The sequence below is a fragment of the Ascaphus truei genome, chromosome 3 (genome assembly GCF_040206685.1).
Source record: "Ascaphus truei isolate aAscTru1 chromosome 3, aAscTru1.hap1, whole genome shotgun sequence".
In the NCBI taxonomy this organism is placed as follows: domain Eukaryota; kingdom Metazoa; phylum Chordata; class Amphibia; order Anura; family Ascaphidae; genus Ascaphus; species Ascaphus truei.
This window is the reverse complement of record NC_134485.1, coordinates 328,287,370-328,307,295: the sequence shown is the minus strand read 5'-3', so window position 1 is coordinate 328,307,295 and position 19,926 is coordinate 328,287,370. Positions and strand designations below refer to the sequence as shown.

At 45.6% G+C, this 19,926-nt stretch overlaps 1 protein-coding gene across 3 annotated transcripts in view; it reads left to right on the top strand.

The window, feature by feature from the left end:
• BAZ2A (bromodomain adjacent to zinc finger domain 2A) overlaps positions 1–19,926 on the top strand; it is a 73,619-nt gene that overhangs the window by 48,160 nt on the left and 5,533 nt on the right. For all 3 annotated transcript variants that reach the window (XM_075591416.1, XM_075591417.1, XM_075591415.1), the window contains exons 13-28: positions 395–616; positions 841–1,095; positions 1,694–1,908; positions 2,311–2,385; positions 3,002–3,158; positions 3,252–3,314; positions 3,911–4,055; positions 4,259–4,812; positions 13,531–13,774; positions 14,022–14,177; positions 14,749–14,909; positions 15,352–15,632; positions 16,267–16,399; positions 16,647–16,793; positions 17,874–18,079; positions 19,111–19,254. In XM_075591416.1, coding sequence (XP_075447531.1) covers positions 395–616; positions 841–1,095; positions 1,694–1,908; positions 2,311–2,385; positions 3,002–3,158; positions 3,252–3,314; positions 3,911–4,055; positions 4,259–4,812; positions 13,531–13,774; positions 14,022–14,177; positions 14,749–14,909; positions 15,352–15,632; positions 16,267–16,399; positions 16,647–16,793; positions 17,874–18,079; positions 19,111–19,254 — 3,158 coding nt within the window. The remainder of the gene's footprint in view (positions 1–394; positions 617–840; positions 1,096–1,693; positions 1,909–2,310; positions 2,386–3,001; positions 3,159–3,251; positions 3,315–3,910; positions 4,056–4,258; positions 4,813–13,530; positions 13,775–14,021; positions 14,178–14,748; positions 14,910–15,351; positions 15,633–16,266; positions 16,400–16,646; positions 16,794–17,873; positions 18,080–19,110; positions 19,255–19,926) is intronic.

Below are 19,926 nucleotides of genomic sequence, written 5' to 3'. Positions count from 1 at the left end.
ACCCCCCTCTCCCCTACCTGGGAGCAATAGCCTAGTTCGTGGTATGTACTTTCGACGTGTGGCGTCCTGTCTGTGTCCCTCGGAGGTTGCTCCCTGTTTCACTACGGAGCATTAGGAGGACCACCAAATCTCCAAAGCATTTCGGACACTATTTTTATTCTATTCAGAATAATGGCACTATGAAAGGCTGTTTTGGTGCGAACGGATTTCTAGATATCTAGATACCTTTGCAGTTAAACAAGACCAGGAAGAGTCTCTTTGAAGAAGCCGCATCGGCCTTTTAAGACTTTGTTTCTGTTTTAGTTGTGCTGATACAGTCTGCGGGACACTGCAATAGAGTTATATAGTGTCAGCTCAGGGCTCCACTCACACATTATATTTGTTTGCTTGGAAGATAAAAGACAAGAAAGGCAAAAAGGAAAAGCGGCAGAAGGGCAACGAGAAAACACAGGCAAAAGTGAGGAGAAAATCAAAGGAGAAAGCCAATCCCATTGCCCAAAAACCAGACAAGAGGCAGCTCGCTCAGCAGCGCCGGCTGGAGGAACGCAGGCGACAGCAGTTTATACTGGAGGAGCTGAAGAAACCCACGGAGGACATGTGTCTGTCTGATCATCAGGTGGGAGTCTGCTCGAGCGAAGCGGCAAGGTTTTCAAACGGGAAGGTGGAGTGGCGACTTTTACGGGTGGCACGGGGCGCTGGGGTTATTTTTATCCTGGTTTTGAATGATGGTCAATATGTGGCTCAAAGGAAGGACTTGTGGCTCGAGGATGAGCAGGGGCTGAAGTGATTCTCAGTGGAGGCTTTAATTGCTTCTGCTGACAACATTCTGTCTTTTTGCAGCTATTGCCTCCGTTCCCTCGTGTGCCGGGGCTGGTGTTGCCCAGCTGTGCCTTCTCAAATTGCCTCACCACTGTTGAGTTCCTACACGGCTACGGCAAGGTGTTGGGATTTGACTGCACCAGGGAGGTGCCCAGCCTGTACACCCTGCAGGAGGGGCTCTTCAATGTGGGGGACAGCCTGGGAGAGGTGCAAGACCTGCTGGTGAAACTCATGCGGGTAGCAATGTCCGACCCAGGGCTGCCGCCATATTGCCAGGTATTTGGAGTACATGAGATGTAGCATGTTGCGGGGTCATTCTTGCATGGGTTTCTTTTATCTCTAATCCTCTGTGTCCCTAAATAAAGGGCGGTGATGGAGGGTAGTGAAAGGGGGGAGGGGGGAGAGATATTGATTGATCAGACGTCCTGATGATCAAAGGGTTATGATGGGGGAGAGTGACAGGAGATGGGGGGTTGGTGGCTTTGTCTTGAACTCCGTTAATGGAAGAGTTGTGTGTTGAGTTTGAAGAAAAAGACCGGACTGTCAAAAAGATCATGTACAAATATGTTTTATAGTGGAGAGGGTGATCTAATCAAAGTAAATATAAAGATCAGAATAGTCCAACATCCTATTTTATTTTTCTGCAAAAAACATATCTAAAGAGGTTAAGAAACCTACATTTAGAAGCAATTGTTATGGTGTGTGTGTGTGTGTGTGTGTGTGTGTGTGTGTGTGTGTGTGTGTGTGTGTGTGTGTGCGCGCGCGCGCTCTTACGGTCTTTTTTTTTTTTTTGTATTTTCCCCGCCTCTCTTGCTTTCTGTTATTACTTTCCTACTGTTTGGTTTCTCTTACACTTGCTCTCTTGTTTCCTCAGTCCCTGAAGATTCTAGGTGAAAAAGTTTCTGAGATTAGTCTGAACCGGGACAACGTGTCTGAAGCTCTGCGACTTTTCCTGGAGGCATACGGCGGGGATGTTGATCTGTGCGAGAGTCTTCGCTCCCATCCTTTCCAGGCCCACCCTCCCCAGACCAAAGCTGCCATGCTGACATTTCTTATTAACGAACTAAATGCCAGCACCCTCATCATCAAGTAAGCTCTTACTTCGTGGCCCACATTAACATGTTGAAGCAACTTCCCGCTTACAGAAGCATCAACCCATTCCATGGGACTGGTGACCTATTACCAGTCTAGTTTATCCTTCCCACCGCAAACAGTCTTGTAGCCCTTTTTGGGTTTATCTTCCACAGCCTGTAACACAGAGACTGATTTTATCCTTTAGCCCATTGATTTCAGTCACCTGCTACAAGGTGGAGCCTGCAGGCCTTTTGATTTCCTGCCACCAATGACCTGTGATCTATTATATTAACCTTTTAATTGGGAGGTAGAAAGTGACACAAGCACAGGATGGGCATGTATCTGCAATTCCTGAGTGAAAGCGAAACCGCAGCGAGTTCAAATAATGTTCCCTGTGACTGTGTCTGTTTCCTGCAGTGAAATTGATAAAACGTTGGAGAACATGTCCCACTACCGAAAAAACAAGTGGATCATAGAAGGGAAAATTCGCAGGTATGTTAAGTGTCCGAACTACAATTTTTCTCCTAGAAGGCTCCTTTGCAGGTGGGAAAAACTTGTTGTTTTTTTATATTTTCACTGTACAAATCTTCATTTATTTTGTGTGTGTAATGATGGCAGCATAAAAAGCAATACACACATTCGGGACTCCTACATTGGGGGTCTCCAACCCGTCTCAGTCAAAAGGCAAAGCTACCAGGTCTGAGTAATAAAGATCAAGATTTAATGAAGTATGTGATCTTGTTTAAAATCTGAAATAATAATACATTGCTTACTAATGGGTATCGCACCTTCTTTTTTTTTTTTTAATGTAGCACACAAGCACTGCAAACTCCGAACCCAAACCCACCGCACCATATATATATTTGTGGCAATATCAGTGCTACTGGGATTGTCACCTAATGAAGAGAGCAAAAGACAAAAAGCCCCAATGCTATATCCAATATAAGTATTTAACTGTATCATTTATCTGAACGTAACTATATATAATTTATCGTATTGGATGTAGCACTGGGGCTTTTTGTCTTTATTTTTTAAAGTAGGACTCGCTGGTAGCTTTTGGACTCCCGTTTCAGTCCGGCCCTCCATGCTCTTTGCCTTTCTTGAACAGACTGAAGTTGGCACTGGCCAGGAAGACGGACAGTCCAGAGTCTCCGATAACCAGTCCGGTGGACGGTCGGAGGAGGCGCAGCACTCGCATTACTGAGGAGAACGAAGAGCTGGAGGGCGACGATGGTCTGTTGCAGAAATCCTGCATAGAGGAAGAGGTACGCCCGGGCGTAATGATGGCGTTTGTAATGCTTATAGTATGATTTAGTAGAGCTAAGTACAGTAGTTGATGTCCTGTTCTTGCTTTGCAGGAGGAGGCTCCCTCCTGTGTGAGTTTTGTGGAGCTGGAAAGACAGATTGAGAAGCTCACAAAGGTAACAGTGATGAGGTAGGGTGGGTGGAGGAAAGGAAGCATTGAGGAGGTTGGGTTCTACTGGATAAGGCCTCTCCTGCCTTTTTTTTTTTTTTAGACGCTAGTTGCTGGAAATTAAGCATTTTGCATTGGCTTTGGTCGATTTTTTTTGAATGGGCTTCTTCTGTGTGTCGTCTCCGGTCTGCAACGCTTCTGCTTACGCAGTTTCCTACATTTATAGTCTTTCTTTTTTTTTTGACATAAAACTATATCTTACATTACCTGCCATTACTCAGTAGGTTTGGGCCATGTCCTGACGCTCCAACTAATGTCCCCTCTGCCTGCCATTCTGTCATTGCTCTGCTTTTTACACCACGTTTGCTTTCTCATTCACTGTTTCATTTATCATATAACTTATTTTTCCTATCTTTGCCTTAATGCTTGTAAAATTCTTTCCTTTTGACTTTTCTTCCCTGTCCCCTTATCGCCATCGTTCTGATGCCTATGACGTTCTCTTCTTTGGGAAACCTCTTTATCAATTTCTCCTTGCTCACGTCTCTGTCTTGGTGCGTGTGCGTTTTGTCATCTAAACCGGTGCTGTTTTTTTTTTTTTTTCAGCGCAAGATGTTTTTCCGGAAGAAGCTTCTCCATTCCTCGCAACGGCTTCGATCTGTATCTCTGGGACAAGACCGCTACCGCAGACGCTACTGGATGCTGCCTCACCTGGGTGGCATCTTTGTAGAGGGTTCAGCTGAAGGTGCTGGTAAGTTCTTGAACACTGAGGAGCAAGAAGAACATCATTCAGGAGAGAGGTGTATTCCCCTATATTCTGCTTCTGGGAATCAAGGGTGGTATTTTATGGTTGTAGTGTCTTTAAAAGTAATTGTATAATTAATGCCAGTTCTGTAATATCTTGACCACCACAAGTACTGTCTTCTACTTAGAAAAGCACTCTTCCCTCACCAGCTGTAAAAGATTGCCCTACAGGGCAGACTGAGGAACCCCTACAGGCTGAAATGTCCCCGATTTCCTCTGTGAAAACTGAGGCGGCAGACGTGCCAATAGCAGAGGGCAAAGCTTTCAACCCTCCCAACCGCTCCCGAGGTCGGCCACGAAAGCCCAAAGCTGAGCCGGAGCACCTGTGCAAGTCCCATCACTGTTCGGGGGCCCGGGACAGCGCGCTGAATGGCATTTTGGATCACAGCTCCCCCATAGTGCCTGTCTCTGAGAGCCAGCAGGACTTGAGCCAGTCGGCGTTTCTAGCCTGGTTGAGTCAGAACCAAACCTCTCTGATGAACAGCACTGTGCTGACCCCAGAGAGCAGCCCGCCTCACACTGAGGCAACACCCACCCTTCCTACTGAGCCCCATGCTGGAGATAAAGAGGCACCTGAGAAGCAGGGCCAGTGGTTCCACTTGCTACCCAGGACTCCTTGCAGCGACCCCTCACAAAACTGTTCAACTCAGCCAAGCAGCCTCCTTCCACCGGCATCTCCTGCTGCAGCCACACCCGCAAGGCAGGTGAGCGATTCATCCCTTATCAACTTAATTTCTAGAAGGGAAATTGGTAATCTATTGTAAATTTAATTATCATGCTTGTAAATGAGGGTGACTCCGGTCTTGTCATCACAAATCAGATGTTTATGTGATAGGATTAAAAGATTGCGGTTTAGTAAAAGAGGGACATCCAGGATGTGGTCACAACGTCTGAGCCATGCTACAGAACGGTGGAGGCACGACTGAAAGTTGTCTAACATGCCGTGCAGTGGCGTAGCTATAGCCCGCTCTTTAGGGTGGTCAATCCATATTGTCCCGGCACATTTGGAGACTGTGCGTGCGAGATCGACACTTGCTTGTTCGAATGCGCGATTGGCACTGAGCATGCGATCGGCGTTTGCCGGTCGCTCATGCTCACGCTGGTTGGCAAACGGCGATCGTGCACGTGCGGTTGGCAACGCAATAGAAACATTTTGCCCGGGGCCCGTCCATGTCTACGTACGCCTCTGATGCAGCGATCACACCTATTTCTCACATGTATATTTTGGTTAGAGCATGGGAGTCCTCTGTAGCTGATCCACATTATTTTTATCTCCTAGTTAAACGTCTGTCCAATGGGCCGCCTTAGCCAATGAAGTTGCGGCCTGCTGTTGGCCCATGAGACTTGACGGTTGTTTTTAGTTGCGTAGAGGGAGTCTTATCACTGCTATGTTTCTCAGGAAGCCGGGGGTCCCCAGTGCTAAAATGAAAGTGAAGAATAAATAGGTGATCTGCAATATGAAACGCTACCTACGTTGGTGGATAAGGAGGGAGGTCAGGGTTTTGGAATTCACAATTGGTTATTTGTTTATTTGAAAAGTCAGCTGGTATAATAATAATAATTTATTATTATTATCATTATTTAAATGAGTTTCATCCTGCATTTTTTTTTTTTTAAAGATTTCTCCACAATACTTTACAGTAAGATTTTCACCTCACTTGTTGTTTTTTTCCCACACTAACTTTTTTCATTTGTACTTTTTATGCATATTTTATTACTGAAAAAAGCCCAAACCCTGTTAATATGGCTGCTAAGATCTCACGTTGAGATTATTAGAAGTCCCTAACGAAGCTTAATCATAAACTTTATTTCATATAGCGCTTTTCTCCCAAATGGAACACAAAGCGCTTCACAATTGCAGTACAGGCATACCCCGCTTCAAGGACATATCGCCCAATAGGCAAACGGCAGCTCACGCATGCGCCAGTCGGCACGTCCTGAACAGCAATACCTGCTCCCTACCTGTACCGAAGCTGTGCACAAGCGGGGAGACTATAGAGCCTGTTACAAATGCCTTATTTACATCAGTTATGCACATATATGACGATTGCAGTACAGTACATGCATCAATAAGTAAGTGGGAAAAAGGCAGTGCTTTACTAAGTACATTTTCGCTTTACATACATGCTCTGGACCTATTGCGTACGTTAATGCGGGGTATGCCTGTATAGTTTGCAGCACACAGGAATTTTTACACAATAGAAAGAATTCCCACAGCACAGTGTAAAAAACACTGGCACACACAAGTGATGATCAAAAACAGTGCTTTAACTCTCCATGGTGAACAAGCATCAAGAAATCTTGATACATAAACAGGGTAATGATGGAGAACAATGGCCCACAATTCCCACACTACTGATGGGACCCGGTACTTGTGAAAAAACAGGGGAACAGGGAACCCAAACATTCACACAGGTAACAGTAGCCCAAACTAGTGCTAAAATATAAACGCTGTGTGTTGGCCAATTCAGCTTATCAAAAGCTGGTAGGAAAAAAGTGTCCATGTATTTTCTGTGAGATCCTTTTATCCATGTGCACCATTTCGCTTTGGTTCTAATACAGTCCCTGCCCAGGCGAGCTTACAATCAGGCAGATAGTGACTTGCCCTAGGAGCTGACACCGGGAACTGAACCAGGTTCCCCTGATTCAAACTTGGTGTTTATAGAGTTGCTTAGCTGAGAAGATTAAGAGTGTCTGTAATAAGATTCTGCTGTCTGCATGGAAAACCGCTCTGTGCTGCCTTCTGTAGTGGGGAATTGGGAATAAGCTGCAGGAATTGCCACGTGGACATTTTTCCAATGTGGGTTTTGGGCCTTTTCAAATAAAAATGTGTGTAAATTCAAAGATCGCTGGGTTGGTAATCTGCTTTAAGGACATGCCAAAGCGCCCGTTCACAATGGGTCATATTGGGAAGGGGGATCTGCACATCTGAAGCTGGAGAAGGAATATTGTAGTTAAGAGGCATCTGGTACGATAAAGGATATGATCCCTTCAGCATGTTCTGGGGGCGTTAATGGGATCGTTTGTCTTCATCCTCTGTGACAGATGTTTAAAAATAGAGAAGAGAATATGATAGGAGAGATTTCTGGGTGTGGGGGGGGGGGAAGGGGGGGGTGATCTTTTGATCAATAAAAAAGAAATACAGACCATGTAATGTGGGTCTTGTAAAATTGGTTACATTAAAAAAAAATGTTGCTATGGGATTAATTAACCCCTTTCTATTCATTAAACCTGCAAAAAGATAATGCCACCCCCTCCTATGCCATATTAAATTAGAATAATTTACAAGTCTGGGAGCTCGTAACAATTTCTGTAAAAATCCTGCTTTCACCCCCCCCCCCCCCCCTCTTAAAAAAAAATGACTTCAGTCACTAAGGTGATCTAATTACTTTAAGATATATTAGTCCTATTACAAGTTGTGCACGCAGAAACAAAGTTTGATATTCCTTCTATTTAAGATGCAAACTTGCCTGGTACAGGATAATTTAATGTACACAGGGAGGGCCTTGAAGGAGTGTGCATATAACACTGCACTAAACGCATGTCCATCTTAATAGTAAGCCCACCCTGTCTCCTTTTTGCTGGAGAAGATGTGGTTTCAAGGAACCTGTAGTTCATATGTTGTGCCCAAGGATAAAGAAAAAGGCAAAAGGAGCGCCCAGAATCCAATATTCAAAATACTAACATTTTACTGGTTACCGATATATTGATACAAGTACAATACATAAATAAAACAGAATAGAACAGTGTACCTGCTTATTTGCCACAAACCTCACAATTTTGTATATTCATTGAGATTCAAATAAAGTCCAATAAGGATGAAAGATGGAGCAAAAGATACCAACGTTGTGTCTCTGAAGTTTCCACTAAAAGTAGTGCAATTTGGATGTTATTGGAGGATTTATACGGGTGCTCAAATAACATAGCCTGCTCAGAGATTAGCTGTTCTTGTATGTGATCCGGCAGGAAATATTACTCACCATCTCCTTGGTGATCCTATAGATAAAGCACTGATGTGAAGTGCCTGTAGAATCCCTTGTCCGGAGTCAGTAGCTGTAGTTTTTTGGTGCCAAATTCAAAGTGCGTTTTGGTAAAATTCCTCACCGCAAACGCCCGATTGGCTCTTTAAACAACTGCAGTCATCTGAATCTCCAGACGGAAAAGATATAAACCGCGTCTCTCACCAACCAGGTTCTCCTCCACAAGTTGCCAAACGAAATCAGCTAGGAGTGTTTGATGGAGTACAGCGTCCACATTGCTCCAGAGAGGACAATCACGTCCGTTGCAGAACCAGGGCTGCTCACGTGTAAAAGCCATAGGAGAGACTAAAGGCACCAATGCTTGTGAATATCACAGGCTGTCACGATCTCCCTTGTCAGAGTATCAGATGTAGCTCCTTACACTCGGCCATCCTGCTGATCGTGTGGCAGAATGCAGAGAATACAAACCTGTTACAGCTGAGTACAAGCCACCCTATGCGTTTTGTAGCTCTCTGACACTTCTACAAAGATGGCTTACATTAGGACTGTCTGGCAGTATTTATAGGGTCCCTCTTAATGGGGTAAGTGGTCTAATTGGCACAGAACCATAATCCGTTGTGTCCAACAATAACTGAACAAATGACTATAAATTATATAGTTACCAATACCTATAGAAATCTATATTTTTTTTTTATATATAAAAAAAATTCAGACAGTATCAGTAAATGTACATAGTATCTTGTATACATAATCATGATTTATATAATAAAACATTTATTTTCAATGAAAGTAACCATTTATTAATATAGGAAAATACATCTATTAAAATTAAAACCTATAAATAAAAACACTAGTAAAAAAACATACAGTATAAAAATCAAACGGAACCAATAACATTATTCAAGAAGGAAATGAAGGAAACTGTTCATACTATTGTGGAGACATCCAGACCTTCATTCCGACCGGCAGGAGAAATAGTTTCCGGTCTGGACATCCAGAATGTTTCCTGCTTGCATCGGCTATTAAAACGAGCCCCACTTAAGAGACCCGAGTTTCTAAACCCATGATCTTGAGATCAGTAGGATCACTATTGTGAGATTGGGTTTAAGGGTCTACAGACCCCATGCATAGGAGAAACCTTCTGAAGTAAAAACCTATGTTCAAGAAAGCGATCTCTGAGGGCGTGTAGTGTGACCTCTGTATTTGAGGCCGCAATTGCAGGATAATAAATAAACTACAAAAGAAGTGTTGCCGTGTATAAAACCTGTGACTAAACATTCCTGCCTGTTAGTAGAAGAAAAAAGTCTTGCATCCATGTCTTAAATGTTTGCATGTGATGCAAGAAGCGCCTCCACATCAATAGTTCCCTGAGGGTTTGACAGGTAAAGAAAGTAGGACCGGTGGACGCTTTCTTTAATTTAGATGGTGCTATAGTAGTTTTAAGGTTTTTATCCTTTTTATACATCATCAAACAGTTTGGTCGAAAATAAGCGCTTTCAAAATGGGGTCACAAGTTGCCACTTGCCAGTGTTTATTAACAGTGCTCTTTATTCTGGATGCAGATAGTGAGTACCTGGGGATAAGGCCTCGGACATGGTCAAAAAGACCGTGCTGAGGGGAAACATCCCTATCAGCGCGGCTTTAGACGGCGCTTCCGCAGGCGTGCGGAGGCGTGTGGAAATGTAGGAGACAGGCAAGTTTAACTTTGCTGCTCATGCAAGTGCAGGGCCGGTCACGTGACTGCCAGAAGCCAATGGCAGTCCGTGACGTGGCACGCTAGCCCCACCTCCCGAAAGCCTCCCACCCGGCACACAAGCGCGCTCGCTGACGCTCATGCAGGGACAAGAAAAATCTCCTGCTTGAGCAGGAGAGCATGAGCGTCAGCGCTGCCCAGCGCCGCTCCCTGCACCATGTCCCAGGCCTTAGAGTGCTACGTACATTGAACACATTAGTGCTCTTGGGTTCTGTCCTTTTTTGATTATAGTCAAAAGTTTTTGTCTATCTAGAGTCAGGGCTCGATTTGAAAAAATCTATCTATACGTGTCTCCTGATATCCGTTTTCTAAAAATGTATTTTTTAGAAGATGGGATTGATGAATAAATTCTTTGGTGTTGGAGCAGTTTCTACGCAGTCTGTTGAACTGCCCATCTTATACTATATTAGTGAAAGCACTGTATGTTTGCCTGCCTGGATGTCCGGTGTCCCTAGGGGAAATCTCATTGGTCCCTTGGGTCGCCCGCCCCTGCACACCTCTCATTGGCCTGAGGCGGAGTGACGGGCCACACACACACACACAACACAGCAGCTCTATACACACACACAACACAGCAGCTCTATATACACACACACACACACAACACAGCAGCTCTATACACACACACAACACAGCAGCTCTATACACACACACACACACAACACAGCATGGGAGTCACGGGGAACGGGGGGGGAAGTCACGGGGAACGGGGGGGGGGAGTCACGGGGAACGGGGGGGGGCCACCAGCTGAACCAGCAGGGGGACGGACGCACGGAGGAGGGGGGGGGAAATGCCCATACATAAATTATGACAATACATATGCCCACTGCTCTCCACCCCCCTCCCCCCACTCCCCTTTCACCCCCCCCCACTCCCCCTTCCTTCCCCCCCCCCCACTCCCCCTTCCTTCCCCCCCCCACTCCCCTTTCTCCCCCCCCCCGCTCCCCTTTCTCCCCCCCCCCCCGCTCCCCTTTCTCCCCCCCCCCCCGCTCCCCTTTCTCCCCCCGCTCTCCTTTCTCCCCCCCGCTCTCCTTTCTCCCCCCCCGCTCCCCTTTCTCCCCCCCCGCTCCCCTTTCTCCCCCCCCGCTCCCCTTTCTCCCCCCCCGCTCCCCTTTCTCCCCCCCCGCTCCCCTTTCTCCCCCCCCCCCGCTCCCCTTTCTCGCTCCCCTTTCTCCCCCCCGCTCCCCTTTCTCCCCCCCCTCTCCCCCCCGCTCCCCTTTCTCCCCCCCCTCTCCCCCCCGCTCCCCTTTCTCCCCCCCCGCTCCCCTTTCTCCCCCCCGCTCCCCTTTCTCCCCCCCCCCCGAAACCTTTACAACAAATACTCACCTATTGTTCCACGAGTTATAAATAATACTACCTATTACGCATTTACATCCCGGGCAACGCCGGGTCTCTCAGCTAGTAAGGAATATTATTAAACTTCCCTGGTTGTTCAAATATCAGTGCTTTATCTATAGGATCACCAAGGAGATGGAGTAATATGATTTGATCTCCCACATAATTCCTATCCGATTTGATCCAGGATTGAACAGGCTTGCATGACCTCCATTAACATCCAAATTGCACAGGTTTTAGGGGAAACGTCAGACTCTGCGTTGGTATCTTTTCCTCCATTTTGATCCTTAATGGACATTTTTTTTTAATCCGAATCTTAATGAATATACCAAGTTTGTGGCAAATAAGCCGGTAACTGTTCTATTTGGTGCTTTTTTTTAATTTAAATTTTTTTTTTTTTTTTTTTTTGCAAGTTTCAATATCTGTTATCAGTAAAATGTTTGTATTTTGAATATTCCATTCTGGATGCTTTCCCCCCCCCCCCCCCCCTCCTTGTTTATACTCAGACTGGTCTATCTGTATTCAGGAGCAGCATATGAATACAGGAGTTAGTACATGTTATGTATTCATTTTTTTTTCTCCTCCCTTTTATTCATTATTATCACCCACATATCACTCTTCTTAATATTTTGTATTCGTTTGTTTTGTATATCTGTTGTAACACACATTTAGTGGTTATATTAATATACACACGTTAATATTTAAGATCTTCTCCTTTTTTTTTTTGTCTAATTCACTTTAAAATTATTAGCACACTTCACATTTTTCTTTACCCTAGAATAAGATCCCTCTGGGTATAGTATATAACTTGAGGTACAACTCCCTTGGGAGCTGTGGTAAAGCTTATTACATAACCCCTCACAGGAACCGATATACAGTAATAAGTAATACACCACACAATGTATATAACTAAGGTTTACTGTACACACATACTAACACAGATAACATACAATGACCGGTACCCACAGTATGAACCCAGTGCCCCAACACATAGTGGTTCCCCCAAAGTACTGAGGGTGCTGTGGCACCAATACCCCATGTGTCCTGTCCCAGCAATTCCCACCCAAATATGAGGTATCGCTACCCTTTGTGGATGTAGGTGGACATTGGGTACCTGCCATGTGTACTCCAGTACCCAGGTGCTGCTTGTCGCAATGGATTGGAGCGGGTCCCACATTGAGGGGCCTCCAACACAAATCCCCTCTCTCCTAAGAGTCCTGATCGTCCTCGTGAGGTGGGCTCCAGCCGGAGGTTCTCACCTGAATGTTCTGGGATATTGCGGCCTGATCCCAGGTCGCAGAGCACCACGTGGCCGTCCGGTCACCGGTGTAGAAATATCAATAAGGGGAAGAGTCCATGTCTTGGGCCTTCCCTGCAACACTCCTCTACTATGGCTTGGAGCCTAGGGGGCATGATCTAGGCCAGGAAGCACTGCTACCTGGACACAACCTTCTTCTTTGCCTCCGTCCAGACTGGCGTGCGTACTCCCTGCACGCGTAGGATATCCTGTTTTTCCCCTTGTTGCAATCCTATTGGCTGGGCAGTCCCATGTGGTACAGTCCCCCCCCCCCCCCCCTCCCCCCTAGGAATTCTGGGACTTGTAGTTCCGTGGCTGCATATGCGGAGCCATCCTAAAATGGCCGCTGCGCTATTTCCACAAAGCATTCTGGGGATTGTAGTCTCTATATGGGCTTTTGAAGCCATTTAAAGATGGCCACCGCTCCGGTCACAACTGCACATGCGCGGCAGTCTGAAGCTGCCGCCGCCGCCACCTCTCCCCACTCGTGCGGAGCTCCGTCGGGCAACCAACCGGAGGTAAGGAGGAGGACTCTGCTACAAATTTAAAAACAAGTGATAAATAGGAGTGCCCAGAGTATTTATTACTTATATTGTTCTGCAAAAATATATCCTGCTAATCAAGACTTACACTCCCAATGTGCTTACTACTGCTATGTAATGACATTTAAACACACACTTGCACTGGATAGAAAAAAAATCTCTATACATATTTGTAAATTCTGTGGAGAAACAAAATCTGTTGCTGTATTAATTCCCTGTATTCTGTGCTAGAAAACTTGGATGACCTTCAACCTGTTCCCTTGTATGGTATTTTTCAAACAGCAGTGTGTAGAGACCAGAAAATAAACACCATGTATTGTTTTTCTTCCATCGGACCCCAGAGAGATACCATTCCCACTTTAAGGGGTTTGTTTACAGGACGGTTTCTTTCACATGCAGCGAACCAGACAGACAACCATTTTATCTCGCTGTCTTGTACCCTGCATGTTACCAGCTTTCTGCCTAGAATGACACTGCTTTGCAAGCCTTCTTTGCTAACCTGTTCTCTTTTGTAGGCCAATGGCTTGTCAGAGGAGGGGGTGCCTGTTGCTGACACTCCACTGCCTTCAGCTTTCACTCCCTGCCAGGCTTGTAGCCATCCCCGGAGAAACTCCACCACTTCCCACGTGAAACCACAGAGCTCCTACCCAGTGCATGGGCCAGGGCAGGTGAAGCGCAGGGGGCGGCCACCCAGCAAGCTGTTTAAGCAGATAGAACAGAAGTACTGCAGCCAGCTCACGGAGAGGCCCATACCTGCAGGTGAGTTGAGGAAAAATGAGGAAGCTCAAAGGGGTATAAAGGAACCAGTCGATCACAATAATGTAAGAGCTGATCAGAAGTAATTCACTTTCAAACTTCAGGAATTATGTAGATGTTTGAGATCTGCTGGTTTAAATCTCTTGGGCGTTTGTTTCTATCACTTGTATCTCTCTCCTCTTCCCCCCCCCGGCCCCCCCTCCCCATTTATCTTCTTTCTCATTGTGTCATCCTCTTGTGGTGTGTGTAGAAATGAGACACAACTGGTGGTGGATAAAGGACCCAGGGATGCTGGAATCCCTACTGAAGGCTCTGCACCCACGAGGCATCCGGGAGAAAACCTTGCACAAGCATCTCGCCAAGCATCAGGAGTACCTGAAGGAGATGTGCGCCCGGCCCGCCAGTGGTGAGAGAGACCACATGACCGCCTTACAGTGCCTGTGTGATAGCTTAGTTTACCTATGTAACATGGATGGAAACTTCTCAGTAGCTTTGCAGTACAGCCCTCTATCTTTATCTCCGCACTGACTGGGATTGCTCTGTTATTTTATGCTTTGCTAAACCAGTTAAGTCCCGGATAGTATATAGTCTAGTCCTGGAAGAAAACGTTTTAAAGATAAACATAGGAAAACAAAGCAGAAAGGAAGTCCTGCTTAGTCCATTTTTTATTCCCAAATAATATAACCGTTTTGGGAATATAAAATGGCTGTCGTGGACAATGAGTAATATACTTTGCCTCACCCTTCTGTGAGGCCATCCGTATAGTGCTAAACTCCCATGCTAAACATTCGTTCAAACCAGACCGCTTGCCTATGAAAGGCACGGCAATGAGCTACTCTGAACTCTCATAAAAGGGACATCAACATATCACTGTCATAGGTTTACTTTGGTTGGGGGGAGAGCAACGATAATTGTAATTCCTCTTTTAAAGTCTTCATTGATGATAAAAGTATATTTGGTTTTGTCCCCCCACCCAGACGCCCTCTTTGAGTTCACAACCAGAGCGGATCACCCAGTGTGCCAGGAGACGCTGGAGAAGTGGTCCGTGACAGAGCGGACTTTCCAAGTGGACCTCTCTATCCTGCAGTGGGTGGAGGATCTGGAACAGAGGATCTGTCTAGCTGACCTGCAGCAAAGGGTCAGTCACAACTTATCTGTATGTTTGGGAGAAGAAGGGAAATGCGGTCCCTCCCACGGGCTCTTCCCTTGTTTTTTTAACCCATCTATAAATAACATTTTGCAGGCTCTTTCAGCATTTTCTAACATACGGCAGTATTATGGCCTGTCAATAAAATAATTCCTTTACTATTGTAAAGTGTAATCTTAAACCAGAACAGACTCCTGCTTGGTCTGCTTTGATAATTTTGTGCAGTGCCTTTCCAGCAAACATGACATTCTTCTGAACTTCTCAACCACGTCTCCTTTCCTGGAATATCTCCTCATGCCCCTTCATGTTCCTGGTTACTTTTCCCCTTGAGGGATATTCATTAAACTGCAATAGTGCCTCAATTTGGCCCTGTTGCAGTTTTGTGAAGAACTCTGTCTCTAAAGCTCCCTTCTCTTTTGTTACCTCCGTACAGGGCTGGACGATTTCAAGCCTGGACTCCATTCGAAGTGACCTGAAGTACTTTGAGCACCAGCTGGAGGCCACTGATGATATCACAGTGAAGATAAAGAAAGAGGAAGGGCGGCCACACCGGGAGCCGGCTAACCCCCTGGACCTGGCAGTACTGCGGCTTCTGGAGCTGGAGCACAATGTGGAGAGGAGATACCTGAAGGAGCCTCTCTGGTTGTTGAATGACGTGCAGCATGAGAAGGCGGTGCTCACTGACCCAGAGGGCCAGTTCTCTACCATTGAGATGTAAAGACACAAATCGTTTCCTTCGCATTCTGCTCTCTGGTTACTCATGATCTCTTCTTAAAAGAGCACGTCCTACTACTGTGTTTTTTGGGGGATTTTGCCCCCATTTTTTTTTTTTTTTACAAGGTGGTACTGGGGATCTCTTTGTGTCAAACACCAATATTTTCAGCTCCGGGGACCTGAGTTACTTACCGGTGAATTACTGGGTTTAAATCTCTTTCATGAGAAACAAAATCTCCACCAATAGGAAGCTGCACCAATATTGGTTGTGGCTTCCTATTGGATGGCTATTTAAAAACCAGGAAGTAATACGGGTAAAGTCACCTGTAAGTATCTCAGGAAAACGGAAATCTCCAGAACTGAAAATAGTGCGGATCAGCTCCGGCGGGGTCCCCTTGGTTCCAATCGTGTAAAAATTAAAAGATTGAGGTTCGTTAGGATGGATTTCTCCTTTCAATCCTTCTTTTCCTCACTTCATTGTGTCACTGGCTTCATCCTTTAATCTTTTGTTCCTTTCCGCCCCTCATCCCCTGCCCCTCCCCCCCTCAGGCTTTCTCTTCTCATTTAGTCTTACCCAATTGTAAAGAAAACCCATTGGCCTATAAGTTTCTCTTTTTTGTTTTATTCCGGGCAGTGAATACACCACCACACCACGTCTGCGGCTGTGGCGCCAGACAGTAGAGAGATGTCGGAGCGCTGCCCAGCTGTCCCTCTGCCTGCAGCAGCTGGAGAAGTCTATCGCCTGGGAACGCTCTGTTAATAAAGTGGTAAGTGCTCATGTGGTGGGTTCTATAAACTCTCCAGCACTAAAAGGAATACACACTTTTTTATTGTGGGGTTTCCCATGTAAGTGTATATTTTTATTGGACCAAATTTTGTGTGTATATGTATTTATGGAAAAGAGATCAGGATCTACGGAGAGAAGAAATAAATCCTGTGTAAATATATACTTCTTATAAGAAAAAATATACCGGTGTAGTAAGTTGTCGTATGCCACTCCTTGTATGATTGTAGACTTGCCTAGTCTGTCGGAAAGGAGACAACGATGAATATCTGCTGCTGTGTGACAGCTGTGATCGAGGCTGCCACACCTACTGCCACCGTCCCCGAATTACACAGGTGCCGGAGGGTGACTGGTTCTGCCCTACCTGCGTGTCTCTGGTAAGTACGATACAAACAGGACAGAGGGTTCACTCAAACATTGCAAGCTTGTTTCAGGCACCCAACAATGTAGTGTGTATAAGTGGTAATGCATACAAAGAATGGCGAGCGCTACAGGGGAGCATATTAAATAACTTTTGTCCCTCTAGCACTACTGCGCCCTGAACACCACATAGGAATCCTGTGGCATTTTCAGAAGTGTTTAGGCCAATGGCATCTGTGTGTGGGAATTGGGAGACTGGCTAACCCTGTTGCTGTAAAACGGACCAAAGACACGTTGCAGAATAGGGGCAGAGAAGGGATTACATGCGTGCTCCAACTCCCCCTCCCTCCCCCCCTCCTCCTCTTTTCAATGTGTCATTAGCATGAAATGAAGTTTTACTGAGATCTGGTGCTGATATGACCTGTTTTGAGGGGGCCAAGCTGAGTTTATTCTAGATAAGGAGCTTCTCTAGTTTAAGAATAATAGTCATAGTCTGTGAATTAAATGCGCCTTGTCCTGCCATAGATGTCAGTGTCTCTGTTTTACAGAATAAGGGTTTAGTTTGGGTTTGATTTCCTTTAAAATCTTGGCTGCTGACAAATGCTGCACTAGCTCTAATATTACCCCCCCACCCCCCCACCCCCCCTTGCTTTACTTCATTCATTTATTCCGGGGTTTCTGCACCTGTGACTCGTCTGTAAGGTGGGATAGTCGCTTCCCATTGTAGATTAAGGCTACTGCTTCCATGAGTTTTTCACACCTATTTAATAATAGAAACTTTTATTTAGCACTTTTCTCGCAATGGAAATCAAAGTGTTTAACAATGACCGTATAGTGCGCGGTACGCAGCACATAGGAATGTTACAGACACAGTCCCTTCCCCGTGGAGCTTACAATCTATGTTTTTGCTGCCTGAGGCACAGGAGATCGTGACTTGCCCAAGGTCCCAAGGAATTGAACCATGTTCACACTGATTCAAACTCCAGTGTCATGGTTTACAGCCTGTGACTTTACTCCCTGAGCTGCTAGTTCTGTACTGTGCTGCCACATGCGGGTGCCATGTTTATTAGGTTACAGGAGTACATTTCTCTCTACAGCAAGGGGAAAGTGAGTTTCTACGCTCCTGTGGCTCTTCCAGACGCGCCAAAAAGCGCGTGTTAAGATACCAGGAGTACGACAGTCCCTCAAACCCATCACGACAGCGAGAACAGGCCGCAGTGTTCCAGTACTCGGCAGAAGCATCCCTTTCAAAGCGGAAACGCATGGCTACAAGGAGCCAGAGTCCTGACCTCACGTTCTGCGAGTAAGAAACCGGCACCTAGTGGGGTTATACCCTGGGGTAAAAAGGTATCTGTACTTGATACCTCAGGGTGTCCTAGGGAGGATCAATCCATTCAGTTTGTTTGCCCATGTTAGTATTGCTGGGAAGGCCACTTTCTGTGCATGTTGTTGCATATAAAGTATTGGCTTTTTACAAATGGTATTTTTTAGACAATGAAAAACTATATTCCTCATAATTAAAATGCCAACATGTAGTAGAAGATAATGATTTATTGGTGCTTCTATGGCCTAGGACATAGTAAAATCAGCGTCGCTGAGCCGCGCTGAACAGATGCACAAAGCCCCTGCATCTGTAATCAGCGCGGCTATAGTTTCTCCCTCCGCATGCTTGCTGATGCGTGCGGAGACTGAGAAAATCAGAAGAGACAGGAGAGTTTGAAATTTTGCCGCTTGGGGGAGCGGAGGAGCGGTCACGTAACCGCTCCCATCCAATGGGGCTGCAGCCTTTTTTTTCCCTACTGTGTCGGTGTTCTGAGATAGCAGAGCCACCAGACCAGACGCAGCACGTGTGTGTGTGTGTGTGTGTGTGTGTGTGTGTGTGTTTTATCAAAGTTGCACAATGTTAATAAATAATTTATTCTCACAACATGTCTTTTTTTTTTTTTTTAAATATTATATAATATACACACACACACACACAGGTTCACCAGTGACACCCAGACCACTTCAAAGTGACACACACACACACACACTGACAGCTACCAAGTGACACACACACACAGTGATACCCGCCTCCCAAGCGCGCTTGCTGTCTCCTCTGCCAGGACAGCAAAAAGCTCCTGGTAGAGCGAGCGGCAGCAAGCAACAGCAAGCAGCAGCACAAAAGTGTTTACTATGTCCCAGGCCTTGCTCATCGTGAAACAAGAGGCTCAGGCCACATTTACCCAGACATGGGAGGGACTGATACAAGATAAGGGTTAGCTTTGTTCAATGAGCCAATGGTCAATGGCATTCTGCCGTGTATAATGGTCACCTAAACGTCTCTGTTCCCAGGATCATCTTAATGGAGATGGAGTCACATGAGGAGGCGTGGCCCTTCCTGGAGCCTGTGGACCCACGTCTCGTCCCTGACTACAGGAAAGTGATCAGGCATCCCATGGACTTCTCTACAATGAGGCACAAGTTGCTGAATGGCAAGTAAGTTTCTTGGCGAATGGTGGGGATGCGAGTGCTTCTATAGTGTCCTATAAGTAAACAATGGGAAACTTTCAATTACTCAACTGCTGCTGGAGCTAAAACTGCTACATATACAAAAGCATCTAATGCCTGGAGCAAAATATCCCTTTCCAATGGACTATGGAAGAGAGTAAAACAAGCTAACAAAATAAATAATTTCAACAATGTATTGCTTGCACCATTTTGTCAGTGAAAGGCATTAACGTGTTAATTGGTTTATTAGAATGTACCACCTATGTAAATGTATGTTTCTCACATCCTTACTGTAAGCTAGAAGAGCGCTGTGCACTCTTTGCTTCTAGGGAATTGTGGAAGTCAGACACTGCTATCATGTGAGGTTGGTTCTACCCTTCTCACCATAAACTCCCAAATCCTTTGTATCTAGATGTGCCTGGTCACTCAAGTGTTATCTTTACTCCCCTACAAACTATGGCTGAGCAGGGGATATTGGCTCAAGCAGTTGTGATCAGCCTGCTCCACCTTAACTTCAGACTACACCAGATAATAAGGTTTTTGTATTTTTGTGGATTGAGTGCTCTGATTTGGTTCATTTGACAGCTATGCTTGCTGGCAGGATATTGGCAGTATGGTAGTAGATGAGCTGAAATGCAGAAAATGGTAATGCCACCCAGT